This window comes from Artibeus jamaicensis, unplaced genomic scaffold, assembly GCF_021234435.1.
Source record: "Artibeus jamaicensis isolate MK-2021 breed Jamaican fruit bat unplaced genomic scaffold, CSHL_Jam_final contig_233, whole genome shotgun sequence".
NCBI classification, from domain to species: Eukaryota; Metazoa; Chordata; class Mammalia; order Chiroptera; family Phyllostomidae; genus Artibeus; species Artibeus jamaicensis.
Window position 1 is genome coordinate 26,972,469 of NW_026521486.1, and position 22,763 is coordinate 26,995,231.

Here is a 22,763-nt window from a genome sequence, read left to right on the forward strand (position 1 = left end):
AAATATTCCACAATGAGGAGCTTACTCCACAGCACTCTCCCAATGTGAACTCATCTCTTAGACATTGTATTCATTGAAACAAAATTTTCTCCCTGTGTTTTTTACCCTTGGTTCATAGTCTTACCTTTAGGATAACCCCTAAGTCTTTTTTTCTTATTTTCACTTTATACCTTTGTGTGTGTGTACCCAGAGGTTTATATACATCCTTGCTCCAAACCAAACTGCTCATTTCTTCAACCATTGCTTATAAAGCTTCATTTTTAGTCCCTTTCCTTTTTCATGCTTATTCCTCTCTAGACAGAGTGCCCAGGATCTTCAGCGTCCACCTATGGGCTGAACGATAGAGCCATAAAATGAGTCGGGATAAAGACAGCCATTTGGATTTAAGGGACACATACATTTGAGCTCTCTAAAGGGGGGGGGTGGGTCATGTGAACTTACAACATGAGGGGAGGTCAAACAAAGAAGGGCCTACTCTTCTGATCCGGGCTATTTGGGTCTAGTAATAGGGACACAATTAGACAGGGAGAAGGGTACTGAAAACCAGCCCCAGTAGATACAGAGATACAGGTGGGGTGAAGGTCACTTACATTTCACATTTCATGCTCTCTCAGAAAGGACTAAGCTTTCCAACTCACTCCTCCCAAAGAGTAACATGCCCCGGAAAACATCAGCCAATGCTGAGTTGCAGAAACAAAGCAGAGTGTCACCACCAAATCGGGAATATCCAGAAGCCTTCATTTTAGTACATCTGCTTATCTCTTGAGTTAAGTTGCATTCCATTTGGCAGTTGAAGCCAGGTAAAGGTATGTTGTCAATTCTCTTTGAAAGCCCAGGTTCATGCGTACCAGGGTTAGCAGAGCTAGGAAAGCTTCTTTGGTAGATAAACTATGCTATGGAGTGGACTCTCACAAAAGCTCTTGGAAACCTAGTGGCTTATAAATGTGGATACTGTAGAACTTTGGAAAAACTGTGTAGCATGCATAAGGCTAGTTTTAGAACCCGAATACTTAAATATCTTAAATATCTAGTTAATCCTGTCAAGATCTTATTTAGCTTTGCAAGTCGTATCTGTTTACTTTTAATATGAAGGAAATAAATCATATCATTGTTTAAAATTGTAAGGTATGTGTACACCAGGCAGGCACAGACTTGAATTACGACTTTGAAGCTTTCTAACTGCAACATTTATGAACCCAGTTCAGCTTGTGAAAACCATGGACATATTTTGGTTTGGCCTGGAGCCTTCTTTTCATCTCCCAGGTCACTGAGTGCAAAGGGGAAAAAAAAAGCACTGTAAATATTTTTGAAGCAAAGGTCTATTTTTCCCTATTGCAAAAATAAAATTGAATTATTTGACTTTATCCAAGGGATCTAAATTGTTCCAAGAGAGCAAACCAACTCTTTCTCATTTAAAAAATGATTTTTAGACTGATTTCAAGCATGTGACTTTATGATTCCCAAATAATTCTTATTAGAAAGTAAAAGATGACTGTGAGGATGTTTCATTCTCAACCTTTTTTCTAGCATTAGGGTTGGGCCTTCTCTCTTCCATGCTGTTGAAAGTTTGGTTGGCTTGCAAGCATTTTCCATCCCCAGTTTGGCCTTTGCTAAAAAAGGTCCTGAGCTTCTTACTTGTAGGGGAAAGGGGATATCCAGATACAGAAAACTGAGTTCCAGTGCTGGTTTTGCTTTTATCTTACTCAAGACTGTAACCTAGCTCATGTTCAGTTTTCGCAACTCTTGATTATGAATGATGATGCTTGCTTTGTCTACAACCCATAGATCTTCTTAGCACAAGTGGAAATAATGTGTGTATGTGAAAGCATTTATAATAAGTCCATTTATGAAAACAAAACATTAATACCATGCATCCAGGGCCCCTAGGGTAGAAGTAAGCACAGAGCTTCTGTGGAGAAGATCTAGAATTGGGTTTGCATTGGGCTGGGGTGGAGGAGGGTTATCTGTACTGAGCTTGCTGGTCCTCTCCCTCTCATTACACCCACATGGATACATGAGTGCAAATATAATCGCTGTTCTAAGTCTGCATCCACAGCTGGTACTCTAAAGGTTAGGTCGAGCATTCTTTTCTTTCAAAACAATCTTGACTTTTTATAGATACTGGAAACAGGCAGGGGGCTTCAGGAACTAGTAATTCCCAGAAGTCCAAATACTCTTCAGGTTCCTCCTCAGGTAGAGACTCTCTCTGGCACAGGGTTTCTCGGGCCTCTTTTCCCTTATACTCGGTTCACAGCTCAAGAAACTTGCCTAGATGTTCAGCTGGCAGAGAAGGGTCTTTTTGCTTGTTGTCAGAGGAGGCTGCTCCTTTATAATACGATTTGAGAGGTACTGTGGGAGCCAGAGCTCCACCCTCTTGTTCAGGAGCTTATCTTGCTTCCTTTAAGGTCACTATTTGAGACTAATATTTTTTGTGTGTCAACATAGTCCTCTCCAAATTCTGTTTTTAGAATGAAGACATCTCTTTGGGAAAACAAAGGCAAACTTGTTTCCACCAGTAGGGGGGAGGGAGTAGATAAAAAAGAGGAACTAGAAGGGAAAAGTGTGGATGCTTAAGACAATATTTTTCTTTTTGGTTGTGGTTCTATCTCAGGCAGCCCAGGTCTGAGGACTTTCTGTGCCAAAGCCCACGTCAGTACCTGCCAAATGTGGACCCAGAGCTCTGGGGTGGGGAGAAATGAGTAAGGCCTGACCTGGGAAATCCTCTAAATAGCACTTCCTCCAGGAGACTTCATCTGACTCATTGTAACACTTAAAACTTTTTTTATTTTTAAAATTATTTTATCGTTGTTTAAGTACAGTTGTCTGCATTTACCCTCCACCTTTCTGCCCCTACCCCAGCCATCCTCACCTCCCTCCCCTGATTCCACCCCTCCTTGGTTTTGTCCATGTGTCCTTTATAATAATTCCTGAAACCCGTCCCCACCCACCCCCCATTATCCCCTTCTACCTCCCCTCTGGTTACTGTCAGATTGTTCTTAATTTCAATGTTAAATTTTTAATGAGCATTGTTTGCCTTCTGTCCTCTTGGCCCAGTTAGCTGGGTTACACCAAAATGGAGCTGATGATTATGTAGCAACTGATAACTCGGGCATTTTGAATGATAAGGGAGTGAAGCAAGCTGTACCATATTCCTCACCAGGGATAACACATGTAATAATCTTACTGGCTCTCTAAGTGTGCTTCAAGATCTCTAATATAGTGAGCTAGACTACATGTATTGCACCACATCAGGTGATACAATTAGCTTTGAAGTGAATTTAAATGCCAAACACTCCTTTTTAGGGCTGCCTTCCTAGACCTTACCTCACTTTCCCTTTTTGGATCTTTTTTTCCTGATAAATCTGTTTCTGATTTTGTTTGGTCAACATATTTTGTGCAAAGGCATAGATGAACACATTCTCATCAAATTTCAGGTGGGTCAAATCTCCAAGAAAGAGATAATAAAGTCAATGACAAATTTATATCAACTATTGACATTTAAAAAGGGACAAGACATACTCTGCACTTGGATGATAACGTGTGCTCACAAAGACAGGATAGAAGGAGGCTGTGACTTGCTAGCAGTTTACGTAAAGAGTATTTCCAGGTGTTACTAGGCCATGAGAGGCACCCATGAGATAGACAAACGCAGGCTTAGACTCCCCGTAGACACAGATCTAGGTCTGGATCGTGAGCAGGCACAACTAGTGGTGCGCTGAGTTCAGCAGACTGTGTGCTGTGCTTACACTGGGTCCCTCGGGACAGATGCTGATGGACTAGAATATATTCAGAAAATGATGGGGAGGGTGGCGGAAACCAGATAGCAAAGCCCTGGACTCTCCCTATCCCCACAAACACATCAATTCAGCAACAATTTGCAGACAAATTCCCTTTGTGAAAAATCCAGAAACTAAAATTTTCTTTTCATGTCTATGCGAAAAAATGACCTAATACCATGTTTCACTTGTCATGATTCTAAGACAGCAGAGCTACACTATTTTTTAATTAAAACTTTTTTATTGTTGTTCAATTACTGTTGTCCCCATTTCTCCCCACTACTCTCCCCCTGCTCTCCCCACCCCCACCTCCTACATTTAATCCCGCCCTCCCCACTCCCCCCCCCATTGGTTGGCTTTGTCCATGGATCCTTTACATATTTTCTTTAACAACCCTTCCCCTTCTTTCTCTTGTTATCCCTTTCTCCCTCCCCTCTGGTTGCTGTCAGTTTGTTCTTTATCTCCACCCATGTCTCTGGTTCTATTTTGCTCGGTTGTTTGTTTTGTTGATTAGGTTCTACTTATAACTTTTAAAACTTTATGCTGGTAAGAACACTTAACATAAGATCTAGCCACTTAACTTTTTTTAAGTGTACACTACTGAGAGTTGTGAGCTCCTGGTCACCATGCCCTTCTCCGACCACGGCTCTCAGACTACGGCTCATATACCAGGCCCCACGCCCATCGAACAAAAGTTAATTTTACAAGTAAACAGAGTTTGTGTCTCTGCTTGCTGTGGAGAGAGAGAGAGGACACTCGGGAGTGTGAAGGTGTCTATGCAACATATCAAGTGCGGAAGTTTTAAAAGAACAGAACTGAGGCAATAGAATACATTAATTCTGCTGTTCTTTTTTCTAGAGATAAATATTAAGGCCAAATGTTTAAATTGATTCAATCTAAGAAAAACTTCTGTCCTAACAACTAGTTATCCAAGTGAACTGGGATATCATGTGACTTGGAGAACTTCATAACACTGCAGTTTTAAGAGCAAACTCAAAGACCTTCTAGGCCACACTGTATGGCAAAGAATAGGTGCCTGTTAAATATTTGTGAAGTGTTAAATACATGATAACTTCATTAAATATTATTTCCATAAACTATGGTATTAAATGACAATGGCTTTATCCTACCAAACATAAAAGGTGACCTCTTTTAACATGAGTCTCCTCTAAGACACTAAGCCATAAAATTTTATTTCAGGGAAAAAAATGCAACACTTAAAAATTTTATTATCTGTATTTCTATCTCTAATTATATTTTTAATGTCTGCATTCTGGGTGGGCCCATGTGATTTCAAGAGAATTCTATTTTAACTTAAGGTCTTAGAAGCAAAGAATTTAGGAAATTCTAAAACAAAGAAGATGTACAACACATATGTGTAAACCGAAGAATCGAAGGTGTCTAATCTTTAACAACAAATTTGAATTTTTGACCCTTGTTGTTTTGTCATGTGGATATTCAGATTAAAAATGAGAGATGTTGGTTACTTAATACTCAGAAAATATGTTTTCAAAAAGATGATTTTTTTTTTTTGTCCAACTAAGTTCTGTAGTTCTAGTCACCTTTTTCTGGATACTGTGCTGTTTTATAAAAATGCATTTGCCAGTTGAGTGAAACTCTAACTCCTATTTCTTAGCTTGATAATGTCTTCTCTGGAATACTCTCATGTTTGAGGTATAATTCACTCCTAGAATTAAGTCACAGCATTTAGGACTTTCTTAGAATATATTTATAATACAAAATCATTATCCTTTACAACCTTTCCAAGACTCTTTGTAAGAAGCAAAATTCTCTCTAAGAATGTTTAAAAACATGTACCCAAATGTATGCAGAGTACTTTCCTACTTTATTGTAGGTTTGTGGTTGAAGCAGTGGTTATTATCCTTAGATGAAATGGACAGAGACAAATTTTGTGTATTGCTCTCTCCAAAGTAAAGGAGTCAAAGTGTTTCTAGGCAAACACCATAAAAACCTCCTGCATTAACTGAGAAAAGAACACATTTCTTGAACAGTATTTTTTAAGGCTTAACCTCATGTTTTAACAACCCCAGATGACTTATGTTCCTGGCTTTCTTTGTTGGTTAGCTTTCAATGCCTAAATTCAGAGAAATGAAACATGGAAAAAAACCCCAATAGGTCACCCAGTTCATTTCTCTAAAGAAATTCACCAATGAATCTCATAATGTAGTTTCTAGCATGGGCTCACTTGAGGATAGTTGCGGGTTGCATTTTTAAATGAGAAAAACTGGGCCCAATTTCAGTCCTAGGATGAAGTGAGAGACCACTATGAGGTTCCTGTATCCTATCTTCCCACCTCTGCTTTGTGTGTGTGTGTGTGTGTGTGTGTGTGTGTGTGTGTGTGTGTGTATTCATAAACTGAGCAATTTAGTCATGACACATTCTGGCTTTTAAATACTGTGCAGGCAAGAAAAGGGAAGATGAAAAAGAAGCAATCACAAGACTAGTTGCTCTCTTCAGCTAAAGGCACTCAGGAGAGAAACTCAGCCATTTGGAAGCCATCACCTGCCAACATCCAAAGGAATGGGAGAAAGGAAGGATCTGGCCAAAGCAGCAGAGCATCCATTGCTGTCCACCCTTGTAGTGTGACATCCACTTACTTAATAAAATATGTCAGAAACAGCTTCTTTAGAATTGGATTGGTCTCTTTTCCAGGAAAAATTACAGTACCAGATAGGTTCTAGTCACATTTTCCTGGATGCTGTGGCTGTTTTTTAGACATGTATTTCTATAAAACACGTATCTTCTCTTTCCCAGCTCTATAATCTCTCCTTTGGTGTATTCTGTGTGAAGTCCAGTTTGCTCCTGGGGGCAGGTCAGAATATTTATGAAGGGTCAGTGGGACAAACTACAGCCCCTGCTGCTGCAGTAGGCTGTGAGTTTGCTATTAACCCTCATTGTCTTTCTCTTCAACAACTCATTCTGGATTCTGTCACTCTTGCACATCTGGTGGTCTAGGTGTCTAACCTGGTTAGCTCCTGGTCACCACAGAACTTCTCAGACCTTCTCATGACTAACATGCCTGTCCAGTCACTACCATGACAGGGCAGAGGAATTTCGAGAGCTATTCCAATGGCTTACCTAAATATCAAGTGCATGTTTCCTCCCTTAGAATCAGAAGCCCTTTCTTCTCCTGATTATCATGTTCAGTTACCCCCACTAGGAAAGATGACTCCTTTACTTGTTAAGTAGTCTCAGTATGAAGAGCCTTGCTCTTATGAGGAACATTTAAAAAAATTTGATAAGCAAGCATTCAAAGTGGTCAGGCAACATCGAGAGCTTAAATGGGACTCTTCCAATGTCCCCTGGTGAAAGTGTTCTCTTTCTATGAACCAGGATTTCCAGGGCAACAGACATTATAATTTTAGCAATGAAAAATGTACTGTATTTTTGGACTATAAGACAACCCCCCACACACACAATTTGGGAGGTGTAATGGTTGTTAATGCTGCTGTTGGGTTCTGTTTACATTTACGTTGGTGAAATATTAGGTTATTTATGTTATTAAATATTTTACCACATTTTTTGCTTCAAAAATTTTTTTCCTATTTTCCTCCTCTAAAACCTAGGTGCATCTTATTGTCTAAACAATACGGTAAATTCTTCACGTGGTTACAAAATATGGAGCCACTCTGGCTTCCATGCCTTAGTTTTCAGACCCAGGTAATCTACTTATAAGGAATATAATACTGTGTAACGCTTGATAGTTTAGGGTATGTAACACAGCATAGGTAGCTACCTTATTCTCATAGGAAAAGCAGGGTGGAATAATAGGTTCTGTTCTGAGTTAACATCAACTGCCAGGGGTTCCTTCTGGTAGAGGGGGCGTGGCAGAAGGCGTATCTGGCAGTAGTCTGTTGGGTACCAACGCCTGGGTTCCAGAGGAGAGCCGTCTAAGATAAAGTAGAACTCTGGTTCATTGAAAGAAAAATAGAGGTAATCTAGGCAAAGATTCAGGGTTCCAAATCAAAATGGGTTCAGTACAGAATTATTAAAGTTCTGTATTATGACAAAGAAGTGGGCCTGAAACATTAACATTGAAGAATTGATGAAAAGGCTGTTAATGATGGGTAATCAGGTTACTGAAGAACCTAGATATAGAACAATGGATTACTTGCAGATTTCCTTTATTCAAAAGGTAGAAGTAGGGGTGAAAATGGTGCTTGAATACATCACTTCTATATAAGTATATAATGTCTGTGACTCCATAAAAATATGTATGCATGAATTCTAAACCAGTAGAACATGAAAGTTAAAATCATGAATTTTCCTTAAACCACATGTACTTCCCTGGCATAGTCTTCTGAAACTTCATGCTTCATTAGCATAAGTTGGTGTGGCAGGGTGGGGCAAAGAGGAAGAGTGGAGTCAGTACAAGTTGGCTCATGCTATTAATAGTTTTTAGCCCTATGTCCTGCTGGCTGCTGTCAAGGCATAAGGGGGAATCTCCATGGAGGGGATTGTCTCACCATTTATTAAAATCCAGAATATAGTATATTAAAATAATATTAACAATACAATTGAAAATAACACTAGAGATAGCTAACATTTACTAAACACTGTATGCCACACAGTGTTTTGTGTAGTTTACATATATTCATTTATTTAATATTTACAGTAACTCTAAGATTTGTGCTAGAATCATCTTATTTTACAGATAAGGAAACTGAGGCCTAGTGAGATTAATTAACTTGCCCGAGAATGACACAGTTCTAAGTGGTGTTGCTGGGAGACCTATTTACAAAGTCTTGAATCTCAAACACTATGCTGAAAGGCTAAATTTCTTTTATGACATGGCAGCAGATCATTCTGTCTGTGTTTAAATACTCTTTGGTTTCTAAGATGCACTACTCTGTGAAAAGCCTTACCAAGATGATACAAGAGGAAAAAAATAAGAACAGTGACCTATCACTTCCTGTGTCTTAGATTTGAAAAACCAGAATATATCAAAAAATTAAAAGAACTGAAAAGGTGCTAGCTTAACATTTTTACTAAGGTAGAAACTACATTAAACATTGATTTATCAGATTGGGAAGTGTGATTATTCACAATGAGAAGGTGGTAGAAATATATGGACTATGTATGTACATAACACCTTTTTTTCTTTTATTGATTTTAGAGAGGGGGGAGGGAGGGGGAAAGGGAAGGAGAGAAACATCAGTCTGTTGCCCCTGCATGTGCCCTGAGTGGGGACTGAACCTACAGCACCAGCATATGCCCTTACCAGAAATCAGTCTGTGACCTTTCAGTTTATGGGATGATGCCCAGCTGAGCCACACCAGCCAGGACTGTACATAACCCTCTTTAAAATTTGGCTTAAAAAATTAGATTTAATGAGGTTAGTATAAATGAATTTCCCAAGAGAATAGAATTACCTGCCTTAGAACAGTCATATAGTCCCTAAGCTCACAAATTTCCTACAGTAAAATGAGGGGGTTGAATTAGGTCATCATTGACCTTCTTGCTAGCTCACCCCCCCCCCCCAAACCAAAAAACAACTATGAATCTAGGGTTGCGTGATGAATAAAACAAGAAGTCTGGAGCTAGAAGATCCTGGTCCTACTATTTGCCACCTGAATGACTGTCATAGATCTGGTTCTCTAGGAAATAGACTTTAAGATCCAAAGATTTGTGTGCTGGTGGTTTATTGGAGAGTACCCTTGGGTACGACCTATGAGAAGGATAAGGAAAGTAGAAGTAGGCAAAGTGAGCATGTGCATTTATGCAGTTGAAATAAATGCCTCACTCAATTCTATGGGGCAACACTGAGGCTGAGATGACAATTCAGAGTAGTCCTACCTGATTTAATGGGCTTTTAGCCAACATGATTTTCAAGGCACTGGACATCAAGTCACTTTCCCATCCCCTAAGAGATGGGAAGCAGCCAAGTGAGTCCTATGATTGCTCCAGGTTATTGCCTTAAGAATGTTTCCAATCTATGGCTCTGGGAGGAGGAATCCAGATGGAATCCAGTGGTTGTTTTCAGTTGAGATGGAGTTGAAGTCTTGAGCGAATGTGTTGGCCATAGTTCACATAGCAAAATACTAAAGAAGGGATAGCTATAGAGAAAGGGGTCTCTGGATATTGGTGAAGGTATATCATAATCAGTGTGGTCAAAAACAATGATAAAAGCCTTAGAAGCAGCCAGAGATAAAAGACACAGTATATGTATATAGGAGTAAAAAATTAATTATAATAGATTTTATATATATAAAAAAGTAAGCTAGAAGACAGTGGAAAAACACCTTAAAAGAATTAAAAGAAAATAAAACTTGACAACATAGAATTCTTTGTACATCATTTTTCACGAGATGGTAAAGTAGGTGGACACCATACTCAACTCACCTCCTGCCATGACTACATCAAAATTTCAACTAAATTATGGAACAATCAACCTGAAGACTAGCTGAACAGGATATAACTAAGAATATAAAGAAGAAGCCATGTCAAGATTGGTAGGAGGGGCAGAGATGCAAAACAGCTGGCCCCACACCTACATGTAGTGGTTGATATTACAGCTGCAAAAGTCCCCCCTGAGGAGGGAGGGGTCTTCGTCCCCCTCAGCCTGAAACACCAGTGCTAAGAAGAGGAGCCCACATAACATCTAGCTGTAAAATCAGAGGGGATTCTGCCTGTCTGGTTAAGACAAAAGGCTGCTGGAAACCTGAATGTCCTCTTAAAAGACCTATGTGCAAACTCTCGCTTGTAGGCACTCACCTTGGGCTCCGGAGGACAGACAGTGGCTCAGGAGGTTTCCGAGACATACAGGGAGAAACTGAGTTGTTTGGCTTTTGGGTAAGGGCTGGAGGGATGGCTGCCATTGTCCCTGTGTTGAGCTCTCTTCATGCACAGCTGACAGGTGCCGTCTTTCTTACATTGAGTCTTTTTGCCCTGTGACCAAATTTCAATCTACGTTAGCCTAGTGAACTCCACTTGCTCCACTCCTGTGACTCCCTGAGACTCCACCTTGCACACGTCATGCACTTTGGCAGCAGCAAGCCTGGGCCTGCATTGCAGTCTTAAAAAATTCTCAAAGAATTCCAATCAAGCTTACGTGATGCCAGAGACATACATGGAGCAGCTGAGTTGTGTGGCTACAGGGTGAGGGCTGAAGCGATGGTCACCATTGTCCCTGTGTTCCGCCTTCCCTGAATCTGCATTAGTCTGGTGAAGTCTACTACCTCCGACGTGATTATTCCCTGAGAACCCAACCCACTGAAAAGGTCTGTAGGCCCCAAGCAGGTGGTAGCTGGCCTCAGTATACCCTGAGAATTTTGCTGAATGTCCTCATGTTTAGCACTGACACCAAATGTGAATCTGTATTAACTGGATAAACACTGCTTGCCCCACCCTGATGACCCCCAAGACCCTACAGCATCCAACTTGCATACTGCCCAAAGTTCTTTTAGAGGCTGAGACTAATAGTCAGCCAGCAGGTATTGCCAAATCTTGGGGTGACTTGGGCCTCTGGTGACCTGCCTCGGGGTCAGTATTGGTGGTCATCCTTAGTTTGCAGCACAGTCTCTCTTATGTGCATGGAGGCCCAGCACAGGCAGCTACCAACCCTCAATTGCTTTGTAGCTCCTAACATGTAGCCAGCTCCAGGCTGGTCACAGGCAGCATCTGAAACTGACCTGCACCAGAACCCTTCATAGGAGGTCCCAGAACCAACACACCCAGAAGTAGGAGTCAGACCACAAAAGTCTGGTCAGTACCACCAGATTAGCTCCCTGATTTGCTCCATAAGTGGTAACCCAAAGGGCAGTCTTTTGGCAGGCACCAGATCTCCTTGTAGTGAATCTGGCTCCATGAGGTCAGCCTCTGTACAGCAACTAGTATGCTGTGGTCATGGCCAGTCCTCACAGCCAGTCAGTCTGAGGGTCAATCCCACCCACTGATGTGCCAACAGCAATTGAAGCTACAACAGGAAGGCACACACAATCTACACAAGGGATACTCCTGGAGCACCTGGCTCAGGTTATCAGGGAGACTTTGCCACTGGGCCCCATAGGATACTTACTACATGAGCCCACTCTGCCAAGACTGAGAGACATAGCAGATCTACCTAATACATAGAAACAAGCAGCCAAAATGGGCACACAAAGAGACATGCCCCAAATGAAAGAATGGGAGAACTCTCCAGAAAAAGGGCTAAATAAAATGGAGGCACACTGTGGCGGGCTCCAGCCAGCAGAGTCCGCCTGTTGTGCGTGATGATGAGAATAAATGCGCAGGCGACAACAATCCTGTGGAGAAAAAGGGAACAGCACGGCTACTCTCTCAAGGGGTGAGTGTCTATGGATGCCTTGGCCACTCTCTCAAGAGAAGAGCACCTCAACCCTTGCCTAGACAAGCTTTTATTATTTTCCTCAGGTCTTACATCAGAGAAAGATTTATTATCTATTACATAGAATATTATTGTCTACATTTTAGGTGCAATCAAGGAAATGAAATAACATGCAGAGGGGAATGGTGATGAGCTCATTAGCTCTGTCCTTGGGAGAACTCATACAGGCTTTGGAAATTAACTTGAAGATAGACAATACACATTTGTTGTTTTAGACTAGGGTAATGGAGTTTTAGCAAGAGCAAACCATAACAGTCTGTATGCATTTTCTAGGCCTGATTCCCATGGGAAAACTCAGTTTGAAGGTCTGGCTCCTGTCCACCACTTCACTTCTGTAGGTTTTCCATACAGAGTTGAGTCACATTTGCCAGACTAAAACAAACCGGTCCCCCACAGCACACAATCTGCCAGATATAGAGTTCAAAACATTAGTTATTCAGATGATCAAAAAACTGAGTAAGAACTTTAGTGAAGAGATAGTAAATGTAAAAAAAGACATAGAAAACATAAAAATATCACTCATACGAGAATACAATAACTGAAATGAAGAATGCATTAGGAGGAAGCAACAGTAGGTTAGTTGAAGCAGTGGACTGAATCAGCAATTTGATGAACAAGGTAGCAGAAAACACCCATTCAGAACAACAAAAAGAAGAATTTTTTTAAAAAGGTAGTTTAAAATACCTCTGGAACAAAACCAAGTATAATGACATTTGCATCTTTGGGCTACGAGAAGGAGAAGAGAGAGTAAAAGATTGAGAACCTATTTGAGGAAATAATGACAGAAAACTTCCCTAACTTGGTGAAAGAAGCAGACATACAAATCCAGGAAGCACAGAGTCTTAAACAAAATTAACTCAAAGGGGACCACGCCAAGGCACAGCATAATTAAAATTGCCAAGGTTAAAGACAAAGACAGAATCTTAAGAACATCAAGAGAGTTCCCTACATGGACTCTCCCATAAGACTGTCAGGAGATTTGTCAACAGGAAATTTGCAGGCCAAAAGAAGGACTAGTATGAAATAGTGAAAGCAATGAAAAACAAATTCATATAACCAAGAATACTTTACCCAGCAAGGTATCATTTAAAATGGAAGGAGAGGTAAAGAGCTTCCCAGACAAGATAAGGCTAAAGGAATTCGTCTCACCAAATCAGTATTACAAGAAATGTTAAAAGGACTTCTTTAAGAAGAAGAAAGAAAAAATTCAGGACAATGATTATAAAAAATAAAGGGACAATAAATACTTATCAATAGCCACTTTAAGTGTAAATGGATTAAATGCTCCAATCAAAAAGCATGAGGCAGACGAATGAATAATAATAAAAGAAAATACATATGCTGTCTACAAGATACCCACGTCAGAATGAAAGATACACATAGACTAAAAGTAAGGGATGAAAAAAGATATTTCATGCACATAGAAATTTTTTTTAAAAGCTGAGGTAGCAATACTTATATCAAACAAAATAGGCTTTAAAGGCTCTAATAAGAGACAAAAAAAGAGAATAATCCATAATGATAAAGTGATCTGTTCAATAAGAGGATATAACCCTTGCAAACATTTATGCACCCAACAGAGGAGTACCTAAATATATAAGGCTAATATTGACAAACATAAAGGGAGAAATCAACAGTAGTTCATTCAGTCATAGTAGGGGACTGTAACACCCTATTTACATTAATGGATAAATCGTCCAGATAGAAAATCAGCAAGGAAGTAGTAGCTTTAAGTGACACACTAAACCAAAAGTATTTAATTGATATTTTTAGAGCATTTTAGCCAAAGAAGCAGAATATATATTTTTTTCAAGTGCACATGAGACATTTCCCAGGATAGACTATATGTTAGGCCCAATCAAATCCTGGTAAATTTAAGAAGATTGGAGTTATATCAAGCATATTCTTCAACCACAATGGTATAAAACTAGAAATCAATTACAAAAATAAAACTCACATACATGTGAACACATTGAAGCTAAATGACATGCTACTGAACAATGAATGGGTTAAAATGAAATCAAGAAAAGAATCAAAAGATATCTTGAGACAAATGTAAATGTAAACACAACAATCCAAATCTATGAGAAACACTAAAACAGTCCAAAAAGTGAAATTTATCACATTATAGTTCCTAACCTTAGGTCCCCGAGGTTCCTAAGCCTCTCTTCATTTTTTTGAATTCTTTGCTTCATTCTGTTCTGGTTGAATATTTCTTTCTTCCTTCTGGGCCAAACCACTGATTTGAGTCCTAGATTCCTTCCCTTCACTGTTGATTCTCTGTACATTTTCCTTTATTTCACTTGGCAAAGCCTTCACCCTTTCAACTCATGTTTTAAACTCAGCATCTGATAGGTTAGTTATCTCTTAATCGCTTAGTTCTACTTTTTTTGAGCTTTGATCTGTTCTGTCATTTGGGCTTTTTTTTTTTTTTTTTGGTCTCAGCATGCGTGTTACATAGTAAGGGGTGGAGCCTTAGGTATTGGCCGGGTCAGGGCAACCCAGGTCACTGTTTTGTGGCACTGTATGTGGGGGAGGGGTCAGAGAGGGAACAATGCTGCTTGCTCAGCTCTGGGCTGAATTTCAGTCACTTCTACTGCTATCCATAAGCAAACTGGGCCCTTCTAGAGCTGATTCCCAGGTGGATGGGTTTGTGTGCATTCTATGACCCTGTGGGTCTTTCCAACAATCTCTCCTTTGAGGCTGGGAATTTCTTCCACTACCTCAATCCATGCAGATTTTGAAAAACCTCACAAGTTTTTTTCAGTCAGAGGTTTTGAGGCTTTATTTCCCTAAGCTGGAACCCTGGGTTGCTTGGCCTGTCTTGCACTCTGGTTGTTCCTCCTGGTTTGTCCTCATGCAAACATGGGACTGCCCACTCCACCAGTGTGTCCTCTCTGCCCCAGATGCCCATCTCTGCCCCTCCTACTGGTCTGGATGAATGTTTCTTTAACTCTTTGGTTATCCGACTTCCATACAGTTAAATTTTCTGGCAGTTCTGGTTGTTTTTTTGTTTTTAAATTTGTTGTCTTTCTTTTGGTTGTGCAAGGAGGCACAGTGTATGTACCTACATCTCCATCTTGGCCGGAAGTCCCTTACAACTGTCTGCCATTTGTTGTTAATTTGTCCTTTCTGTTTTATTTTCCCCCTTTTCTTCCATATCTGCCTTCTTTTTAGATCATTCAACACTGATGCATAAGAAATGGGGAACAAATAAGGTGAACCCTATAGCTGCCAAGCTTACTTCCTAGAGGGTGTTCAGACCCTGGGGCGGAACATGGGACCTTCGCAGACCCCTAGGGCCTTCCTGAATTGAGGAGACAGAGCTCAGAGTTGAAAGAGGTGGTAGCCACCATAGAGAAAGGTACCAGTGAGGAGAAAGATGAGCAGAGAGAGAGAGCCCTGGGGATGTGTTGCACTCAAATTTTTGGCGGAGAACCATCAGCTGCCAGTATTTCTGGTGGCCAGGGGCACGGTTCCTCAGTCACAGGTGCAGACCTCTGCATCTGCTACAGTGTTTTCAGAAAGGTACCTCCTCAGGTCTCAATTTTACCATCTATTACATATTATCCATCTTCTGGGTTGTTGTAAGACCTACTTAATATGCAAAAAGCTTAAAAATCATAAAACACTCATAATTTCATTAATATGACAGGGGTTTAAGTTATATGACCCACATTATTATATGAACCTAACAGTTTCAAAACTGGGGATCACTTCCAGGCATGACTAGTCTGTTGTTTATTTAGCTTTCCTTGAATAATCATTGTGAACAGAACATAGTTCTGAGGCTATAGGGAGAAAAATAATGCATTTACAGTGTTTGCCTTCCAAGAAATCACCGTAATGCAAACAAATACATAAAAAAAGAAACTTTAATCAAAACATAATTGAATAATATCATTGCACTTGACTCTTTATATTAATTCTTGAACTGCTGCGTACTGGCTTAGAGTGGTGTGGCGGCAGCTGGGTGGATTTAATCATCAAGGATTTCATGAAGTGCTTGAGATTTGGGCAGAATTTTGAAGGAGCAGAAAGATATACTCCACAAAATAGACTGAGGCTGTGGGCCTACCAGAAAGAATGGATGTAAAAAGTGGATAGGAATGAATAAGTTCTTAAGCAGAGAAGAACAGGCTCACAATTGGGCTCCAGAAGCCCTGGCCTCTGTCCCTAACTATCATGCAGGGAGACTCTGGAGCCTCATCTCCTCCTCAGCAAATCAGGCCTGAAGGAGTTCTTGCATCTTCTGGCTCCAAAATTCCATGAGGGCATCATTTAGAAAATCTCTGGTGATTAGGAACAGACTCATAGATACAGGGAACATTTTGAAGGTTGCCAGGAAGGAGGGAGTTGGGGGGTGGGTGAAAAGGGTGAAGGGATTTCGAAGTACAAATTGGCAGTTACAGAATAGTCATGGGGATGTAAAGCACAATATAAGGAATATAGTCAATAATTTTGTAACAGCTATGTATGGTGTCAGATGGGTCCTACCCAGTGATCACTTTGTGAATTATATAAATGTCTAATCGTAGTGTTGCATACCTGAAACTAATACAATATTGTATATCATCTGTAATTTAAAAATAAAAAAAATTAAAACATTGCTGATGAGTATGAAAGTAAACACATATTTTCTTGGCTCAAGTAAGAATCCAAACTGTGGCATCTTAGGAAATGATAACATTCAAGTGAGGGTGATGAGCCACAATACAGAATCAGAAGTCCACACAAAAGGAATTAGAGACCATTTAAAGTTAAAAAGCAGGAAAATTATATGATTAACTCTCAGTGGTGTTTGAGAGAGCATCTAGACATATGATGGCTAAGTGACTGTCTTCTAATGTTTATTTTGTCTGTGTAGCTCTGTGAATCAACACCAGAACATGACCGACAGACCCTCCTGTGCTGGAGTAGATGGGCCACGATTCAGTATCTCAGCATTTTTTCAGAAGAAATCAGACTCACAAAATGAAATTATCCAACTGTAACTTTATTATAATAATAATCGTACATCGTAATTCTTCTTCCACCTTCACTAAACTGTGCTTTCATTATTTATCAATCTGGGAGCAGGGAAGAAGGGCACCGCCGGACGAGAACATTTAGGAGACAAGCAATTCGTATATGTCTTTATGGTTCAAGGATGCTACTGCAAGGGAATACAAAACCAGGCATCAGGCACTGGAAAGAATGAGACTTTTTTCAATCTTATTTTCCCCCTCGGGGCTGCCGGAGATAACGATTGTAGGCAGCGTTGTAGCCAAAAACCCTGGCGTAGGGTCCGCAAAATCTAACGTCGTCACAGGCTTCTCTGTTGTACTCGTGGACAGGCTTGGCGCGTTCTCGGATCCTAGAAAGTGTGCGGGGGCAAATGAAGCACAGATTAAGAAGCATAAAGAGAATGAAGAAATAAGAAAAAGGTAAAAAGAATATAAAAAACTATTGCAGTTCCCAATCACCATCCCCCACCACCATCCTCGCCATGCCCATCCTACCCCGCCCCCCCTCCCCCGCTGCCTTCTGGCCCTTAACAAGAGACACTTGAAGAACAGGGAAGAGAGGTTGAATAGGGGGAATTTTTTAATAAATGAAAACAGAATTTTTCCTTCTGTCCCCTTTTAGGTCCTCTCTCCCTCTCCTTTGTGAGTCTTTAACAAAATAGTCTTCCAGAAATTCAGTTGTTTTCTGTATATTGTTTTAAAATTCTTTGATTTGGGGATACAATTACATATAATATCTCTTTTAAAAAAACCAGTTTCTCACTCCATTCTGCTCTGGGATGCTACACTGGGAAAAATGACTCCCTCACCAAGTTTTGTTACCCACCTCTCTTGGACTTTAGCTCTCCATCTCTGCTGCGGGGATATAAAGGTGTTAGCATATCTCCTGTTAATGAAGGGACCTTAAAACAGAAATAAATAATTGCAGTTTTAGGGAGACAGTAGCTGAAAACGTGTCTGTGAGTATTTCCCAACACAAATGTGTTTGAAAGCTCATTAATGCATGCATTTCATGTCACTAGAGGTTATGCAAACATCAAAAAGGAAGATAATATATCATACACTGCCTGATCAAAAGAAATTAATAACCCCTATATTTGTCTTTGAGGCTTGTCACATTGGCCATTGAAAGTTTTGCTTGTTTGTTTTGCCTTTGGACAATAACTGTTTTTCAGTTTCAGTATTTCTATTTCAGAGTGTTTTAAGAATTTTTTTGAGGAGGAATTCTCTCTGTCCTGAAGACTTGGGAAGCATGTTTTTAGATTACTGGTAAATGAAGACCTTAAACATGATAAAAACAGTAAATAAATTGGGAATGAGAGTGACACCTTATTTTCTCCTATACTCAGTCTTTGTAAATCTAGAAATTCAGTGCCATTCTAACAATGCTGACGTCTGTGGTCTCCCAACCAACTTGGCCTCCAATTCTGTACTTTGCCAGTTGTCATTACTCCTCACTTTCCATTGGCATGATTGACGTGGTGCCAACGTAAAACTTCCAAATGAGGTTTTATGGCTCCGAAGTATGTGGAATGGCGTTTAAATGCCATATTACACCACTGCAAGCTTTAGAAAATTGCTTATCTGGTGATTTTTGTGGTCATTGGATTTTAAATTTTACTTGAGGTTTTCAAAAGAGGCTCCTCTTTTTTCTCCTCGGTATATGTTTTACCATTTGTCTTTTTAAGGACAAGGAGGGATTCTACAATACATGAGATTTAAATAAGGAAGTCGAATATTCACTTACTGATTTCATAGGATTCCATGCTTTCGTGAGATTCTGGAATTAAAAAAAAAATTCACATTATTGTTACCATACATTGCAATAGTCTAAACATAATGAAGGGAGGAGAAGCAAGAGTCAAAGGATGTGAGGAATATATTTAACAATACGGTTCTTACAAAGATCAGGCATTTACCATTTATGAATTGTTTCTCTAGCTCTGTCTGTGCCGTGCATATGTCTGTACTTCAGTTTCTCTGACGTTCAGGAAGCTGGTGAGCACAGCTACACTTTCCCAAGGGCCCTGAGGTTTTCAGGCTAGTGAAATAAGACGAGTTAAGTGCTCCCCGCAGGTCTCCAGAGAGCCATCGTGTCTGATTAATCTGGGACCCATCTGAAAGCAGGGTTGAGGAAGAGACAAAAAGTTCTAGAAGACAGCTTGGTTTCTTCCTGCAGGCTTCTAGGAGGTTCCAAAAGCGTCTTAAGAACGTGTATTAAATTGGCAGCCACGGAAACCACTGGCCCCAGCCCATAGCTGGCACTGGGCACAATGCCAGTTCAGAGAAAGACTCAGATGATGTCAAAGCAGAAGTTTTCTTCTTTCTACCTTCCCAACAGGTAAATTTGGCAATAAGTCTTAGATACGTAAGTAGGTGAATTTGCTTGAAAAGTTCAAAAGGAGCTAAAGAAGCCAAATCCTTTCACACAGAAACTTGATGAATAATTTCAACAGTCAGTAGCAAAAGATACATGGTTGTTAATATTTAGGCTTAAGAATTGAAATAGCTATTTTATTGAAGCATAAAGTTGAATAATCTAAATAATTTTGCTTCATATTTCCTTTCACAAGCTCCAAACAGATATATATTTAAGAACATACAGAAACCAGGCAAATTTTATCTTTTGACAACAGAAATTATGAAATCTATTCTTCTCTGAGATTCTTTAAATATAAAACTTCATTTTAAAATTAATTCACCAAACACATTTAGTAAATCCATGAGATTATCCTATCCCTAAAGAGGGCTGTACTTAACACTTCACTATGAAAACTGATGTTTTTAAAAGTAAGTAGCTCAACCAGTATCTTTAACCAATTGTTACCAAAGTCTAAATAAACATCCTTAAAAATGAAAATTCAGGGGCTGGGAATTTATCTTCTCTCGGAAATAGCAAAGTTTCCAAGTGTGACTTACCCTGGAAAGGACTTGCCTAATAATTTGCATACAAGAATCTGGATATTCAGGATATAAAAAAAGACAAGAATGGAACAGACATGGGGCTCGGGACTTGGAAAATGTTAAATTAGTGGTACTTTAAGATTACAGTAGAGAAAGGGGCAAGGAGAGGAGAAGAGATAGGAAAAATGGAAGTAAACTGAAGTCGGGCACAGAAAAGAAAGCCCAGAGAAATGGCAAGAGAAGGATTTCTCACCGTAACACAAAGCGGCCATGGCCAGGGCAGCCAGAATGGAGAGAAGCAGCAGGCTCTTCATGGTCTCTCTGTGGTCCTGTGGCTTGGTCTCGCTGTCTTGTGCGGCAGCAGTGCAGGGAGAGGCTCCTACAGGCTGTTTGTGAAAGTCTGTTCAGATTTTATAAGAACTAGAGCAGCTGAAAGGGGAGGAACCAGTGGGAGGGGGCCGGAGAAGGTGGGGACTGGTTGGCACTAAACTAGCACTGGGACTTTTCCCAAATAGTCATTCCTTCCAGATATTATCTTCTCTGGGTGGGCAGTTTTCCCTCATTCCTGGATGTGACTGCTATGGCAAGAGGAGGTACAGAGGTTGTGGCCACCCTAGGTTTGGGGCCAGATCTGGGCAAAGGTCCATAGAGAAGGGAGTTGCCACAAACACGTGTTTGCCTTCCTAATTTCTTCTCTGATCTACCCTCCTGGCCCTGACTGTGGGCCTTTCAGGTTTGGTCCCCACACAGAGCCATAGTGTTCTGCTTGTTCCCCTAATGGGTGGATGAGAGGTTCTGGTGAAGAAAGGACTTCACTTGTAAGCTGTTTTAATTTAGAGTTATGTTTCCAGTAAGGCCAATCTATCAGCCTGGACCAACTGAATGTTCCCCGGGTGAGATGCACCTTCTGCATTTTTCAAGTGCTCAGCAGGGAAAGACATTCAGTGATCCTGTGAGTGAGTTCTGTTTCCTTAATTGGCTCCACTGTAACTTGCTCATCCAGTTTTGAGCCTAAATCTGTTGCCCTCATGCTCTCTCAGGCTGGCTATCACTGATGGAGAGTGCAGCAAGGATAAGAGGGTACCCATTTCCCATTTTCCGAAGGCGTTGCCCTGATAATCAACGAATTCAATATGCTTTTAGTGAGTGACAGATAAAATGCAAGGTACCATGCTAAGAGCTCTGAGGTTTCCAGAGATAAGACCTGTCCCTATGGAGGTAAGTAGTAGCTACTTACTACTCACTTGGCTCTATAGCTCAGGTATCCTCAGACACGGATTTCCACAAACACACACACCCAGTATACCTTCAGTACCAGAAGTGCTGTTTCTTTTTTTTTTAGAAAGAGAATTGCAATTTGATGCCTTTGGTCATACTGTAGGATGAGGTGGGGTTTTTTTGGGTTTATTTGTTTTTATACCTTCATTTTTTTTTTTTAACAGGCTTAGGTCTTAGAGATAGCATCGAAGGTGGCCTTGGCAAAGTTGCCCAGGGTAGCAGTGCAGCCCCTGGCTGAGGTGTAGCAGTCGTCAATACCAGCCATCATCAGCAGCTTTTTGGGCACAGGGGCCGAGACAATGCCAGTGCCCCTGGGTGCAGGGATTAGGCGCACAAGCACAGAGCCACAGCGCCGGGTCACCTTACAAGGGATGGTGTGGGGTTTGCCGATCTTGTTCCACCAGTAGCCTCGCCGCACAGGGACAATGGAGAGCTTGGCCAAGATTATGGCCCCACGGATGGCAGTGGCTACTTCCTTTGAGCACTTAACACCCAGACCAACGTGTCCATTGTAGTCCCCAATGGCGACAAATGCCTTGAATCGGGTCCTCTGGCCTGCACGTGTCTGCTTTTGCACGGGCATAATCTTCAAAACCTCGTCCTTGAGGGATGCCCCCAAGAAAAAGCCAATGATTTCAGATTCCTTGATAGGCAGAGAAAAGAGATAAATTTCCTCCAGGGACTTGATTTTCCTTGACCAGGCGGCCCAACTTGGTGACGGGGATCCACTCCTTATCCTTGGCCTTGCCTCCGCGAGCTCCACAGCCTCGACCGCGACCCTGACCCCGGCCGCGACCTCGACCCTGGATGCCACTGCCAAATCCTCCTCGGAAGCCTCCTCGGCCTCCCATTCCAGGGCCCTCCCACAGCACCGGCGTCATCCGCCATTTGGTGTTCCTTGGGAAAAAAAGCTATACCTTCTTAAACAATTAGTAAAACTTTTCTATCAGATATATCTCTGTTGCCTGCGTATCTGAGAGTCTTCTTAGCCCATAGATAGACTTGAGTGACAGAGCAGAAGATTATAGAAGAGCAGGGCCTCTGACTCTTGCACTGGAACAGCAACAGGTCTGGGCTGGGAGGGGTGGGCACACTTTTCAGTGATGACTTATTGCAAGGAGCAGTGATGAGCAGCTAGATGAAGCCTCATTCTTTTATCTTATTGGGAAGAATTTTCCCTGCCACCTTCCACCCTATGAAAACTTTTATAAACACTAAAGGATTCCCTGTTAAAAGAAGCAATTCATTTGCAATCTGAAGAATTAGTGAGTTTGGAGGGACCAATAAAATCCAGGAATTCCCTGCAGGTATTTTCATGTTAAGAGATATTTTCTTTGTAAAAACATCTTAAAGAAGACCTGAAAAAGAACGAATGAATGTTTATTAGTGATACATTTAACCGTCATGATTTCCAGTCACAAGACTGGTGGTTTT

At 40.8% G+C, this 22,763-nt stretch overlaps 2 protein-coding genes and 1 pseudogene across 3 annotated transcripts in view; all 3 read right to left on the bottom strand.

Moving 5' to 3' along the window:
• ART4 (ADP-ribosyltransferase 4 (inactive) (Dombrock blood group)) overlaps positions 1-14,493 on the bottom strand; it is a 38,476-nt gene extending 23,983 nt beyond the window's left edge. Inside the window, exons 1-2 of one of the 2 annotated variants that reach the window (XM_053662095.1) lie at positions 14,281-14,493; positions 10,512-10,685 (exon numbers count right to left, since the gene is read on the bottom strand). In XM_053662095.1, coding sequence (XP_053518070.1) covers positions 10,512-10,615 — 104 coding nt within the window. In that variant the 5' untranslated portion in view covers positions 10,616-10,685; positions 14,281-14,493. The remainder of the gene's footprint in view (positions 1-10,511; positions 10,686-14,280) is intronic. The other variant, XM_053662094.1, reaches the window with a different exon arrangement.
• Positions 14,494-17,116: 2,623 nt separating this feature from the next.
• Positions 17,117-20,457, bottom strand: MGP (matrix Gla protein). Its single transcript, XM_037136555.2, has 4 exons — positions 20,305-20,457; positions 18,895-18,927; positions 17,974-18,049; positions 17,117-17,497 (listed from the first exon to the last, which is right to left on the bottom strand). Exons 1-4 carry the CDS (start codon positions 20,363-20,365, stop codon positions 17,356-17,358), a joined length of 312 nt encoding a protein of 103 aa, XP_036992450.1. The 5' UTR covers positions 20,366-20,457; the 3' UTR covers positions 17,117-17,355.
• A 1,038-nt stretch (positions 20,458-21,495) lies between these two features.
• Positions 21,496-22,217, bottom strand: LOC119042832 (40S ribosomal protein S2-like; annotated as a pseudogene).
• Between the last annotated feature and the right edge of the window lie 546 nt (positions 22,218-22,763).

Bases quoted from the DNA above. Each gene is read 5' to 3' on its own strand.
- MGP (XM_037136555.2), bottom strand. From the start codon at position 20,365: ATGAAGAGCCTGCTGCTTCTCTCCATTCTGGCTGCCCTGGCCATGGCC. The intron at 18,928-20,304 runs GTGAGAAATCCT...TTTTAATTCCAG, and splicing joins CATGGCCGCTTTGTGTTACG to AATCTCACGAAAGCATGGAA. The intron at 17,498-17,973 runs GTGGGTAACAAA...CACACTTTCTAG, and splicing joins AGAGCTAAAGTCCAAGAGAG to GATCCGAGAACGCGCCAAGC.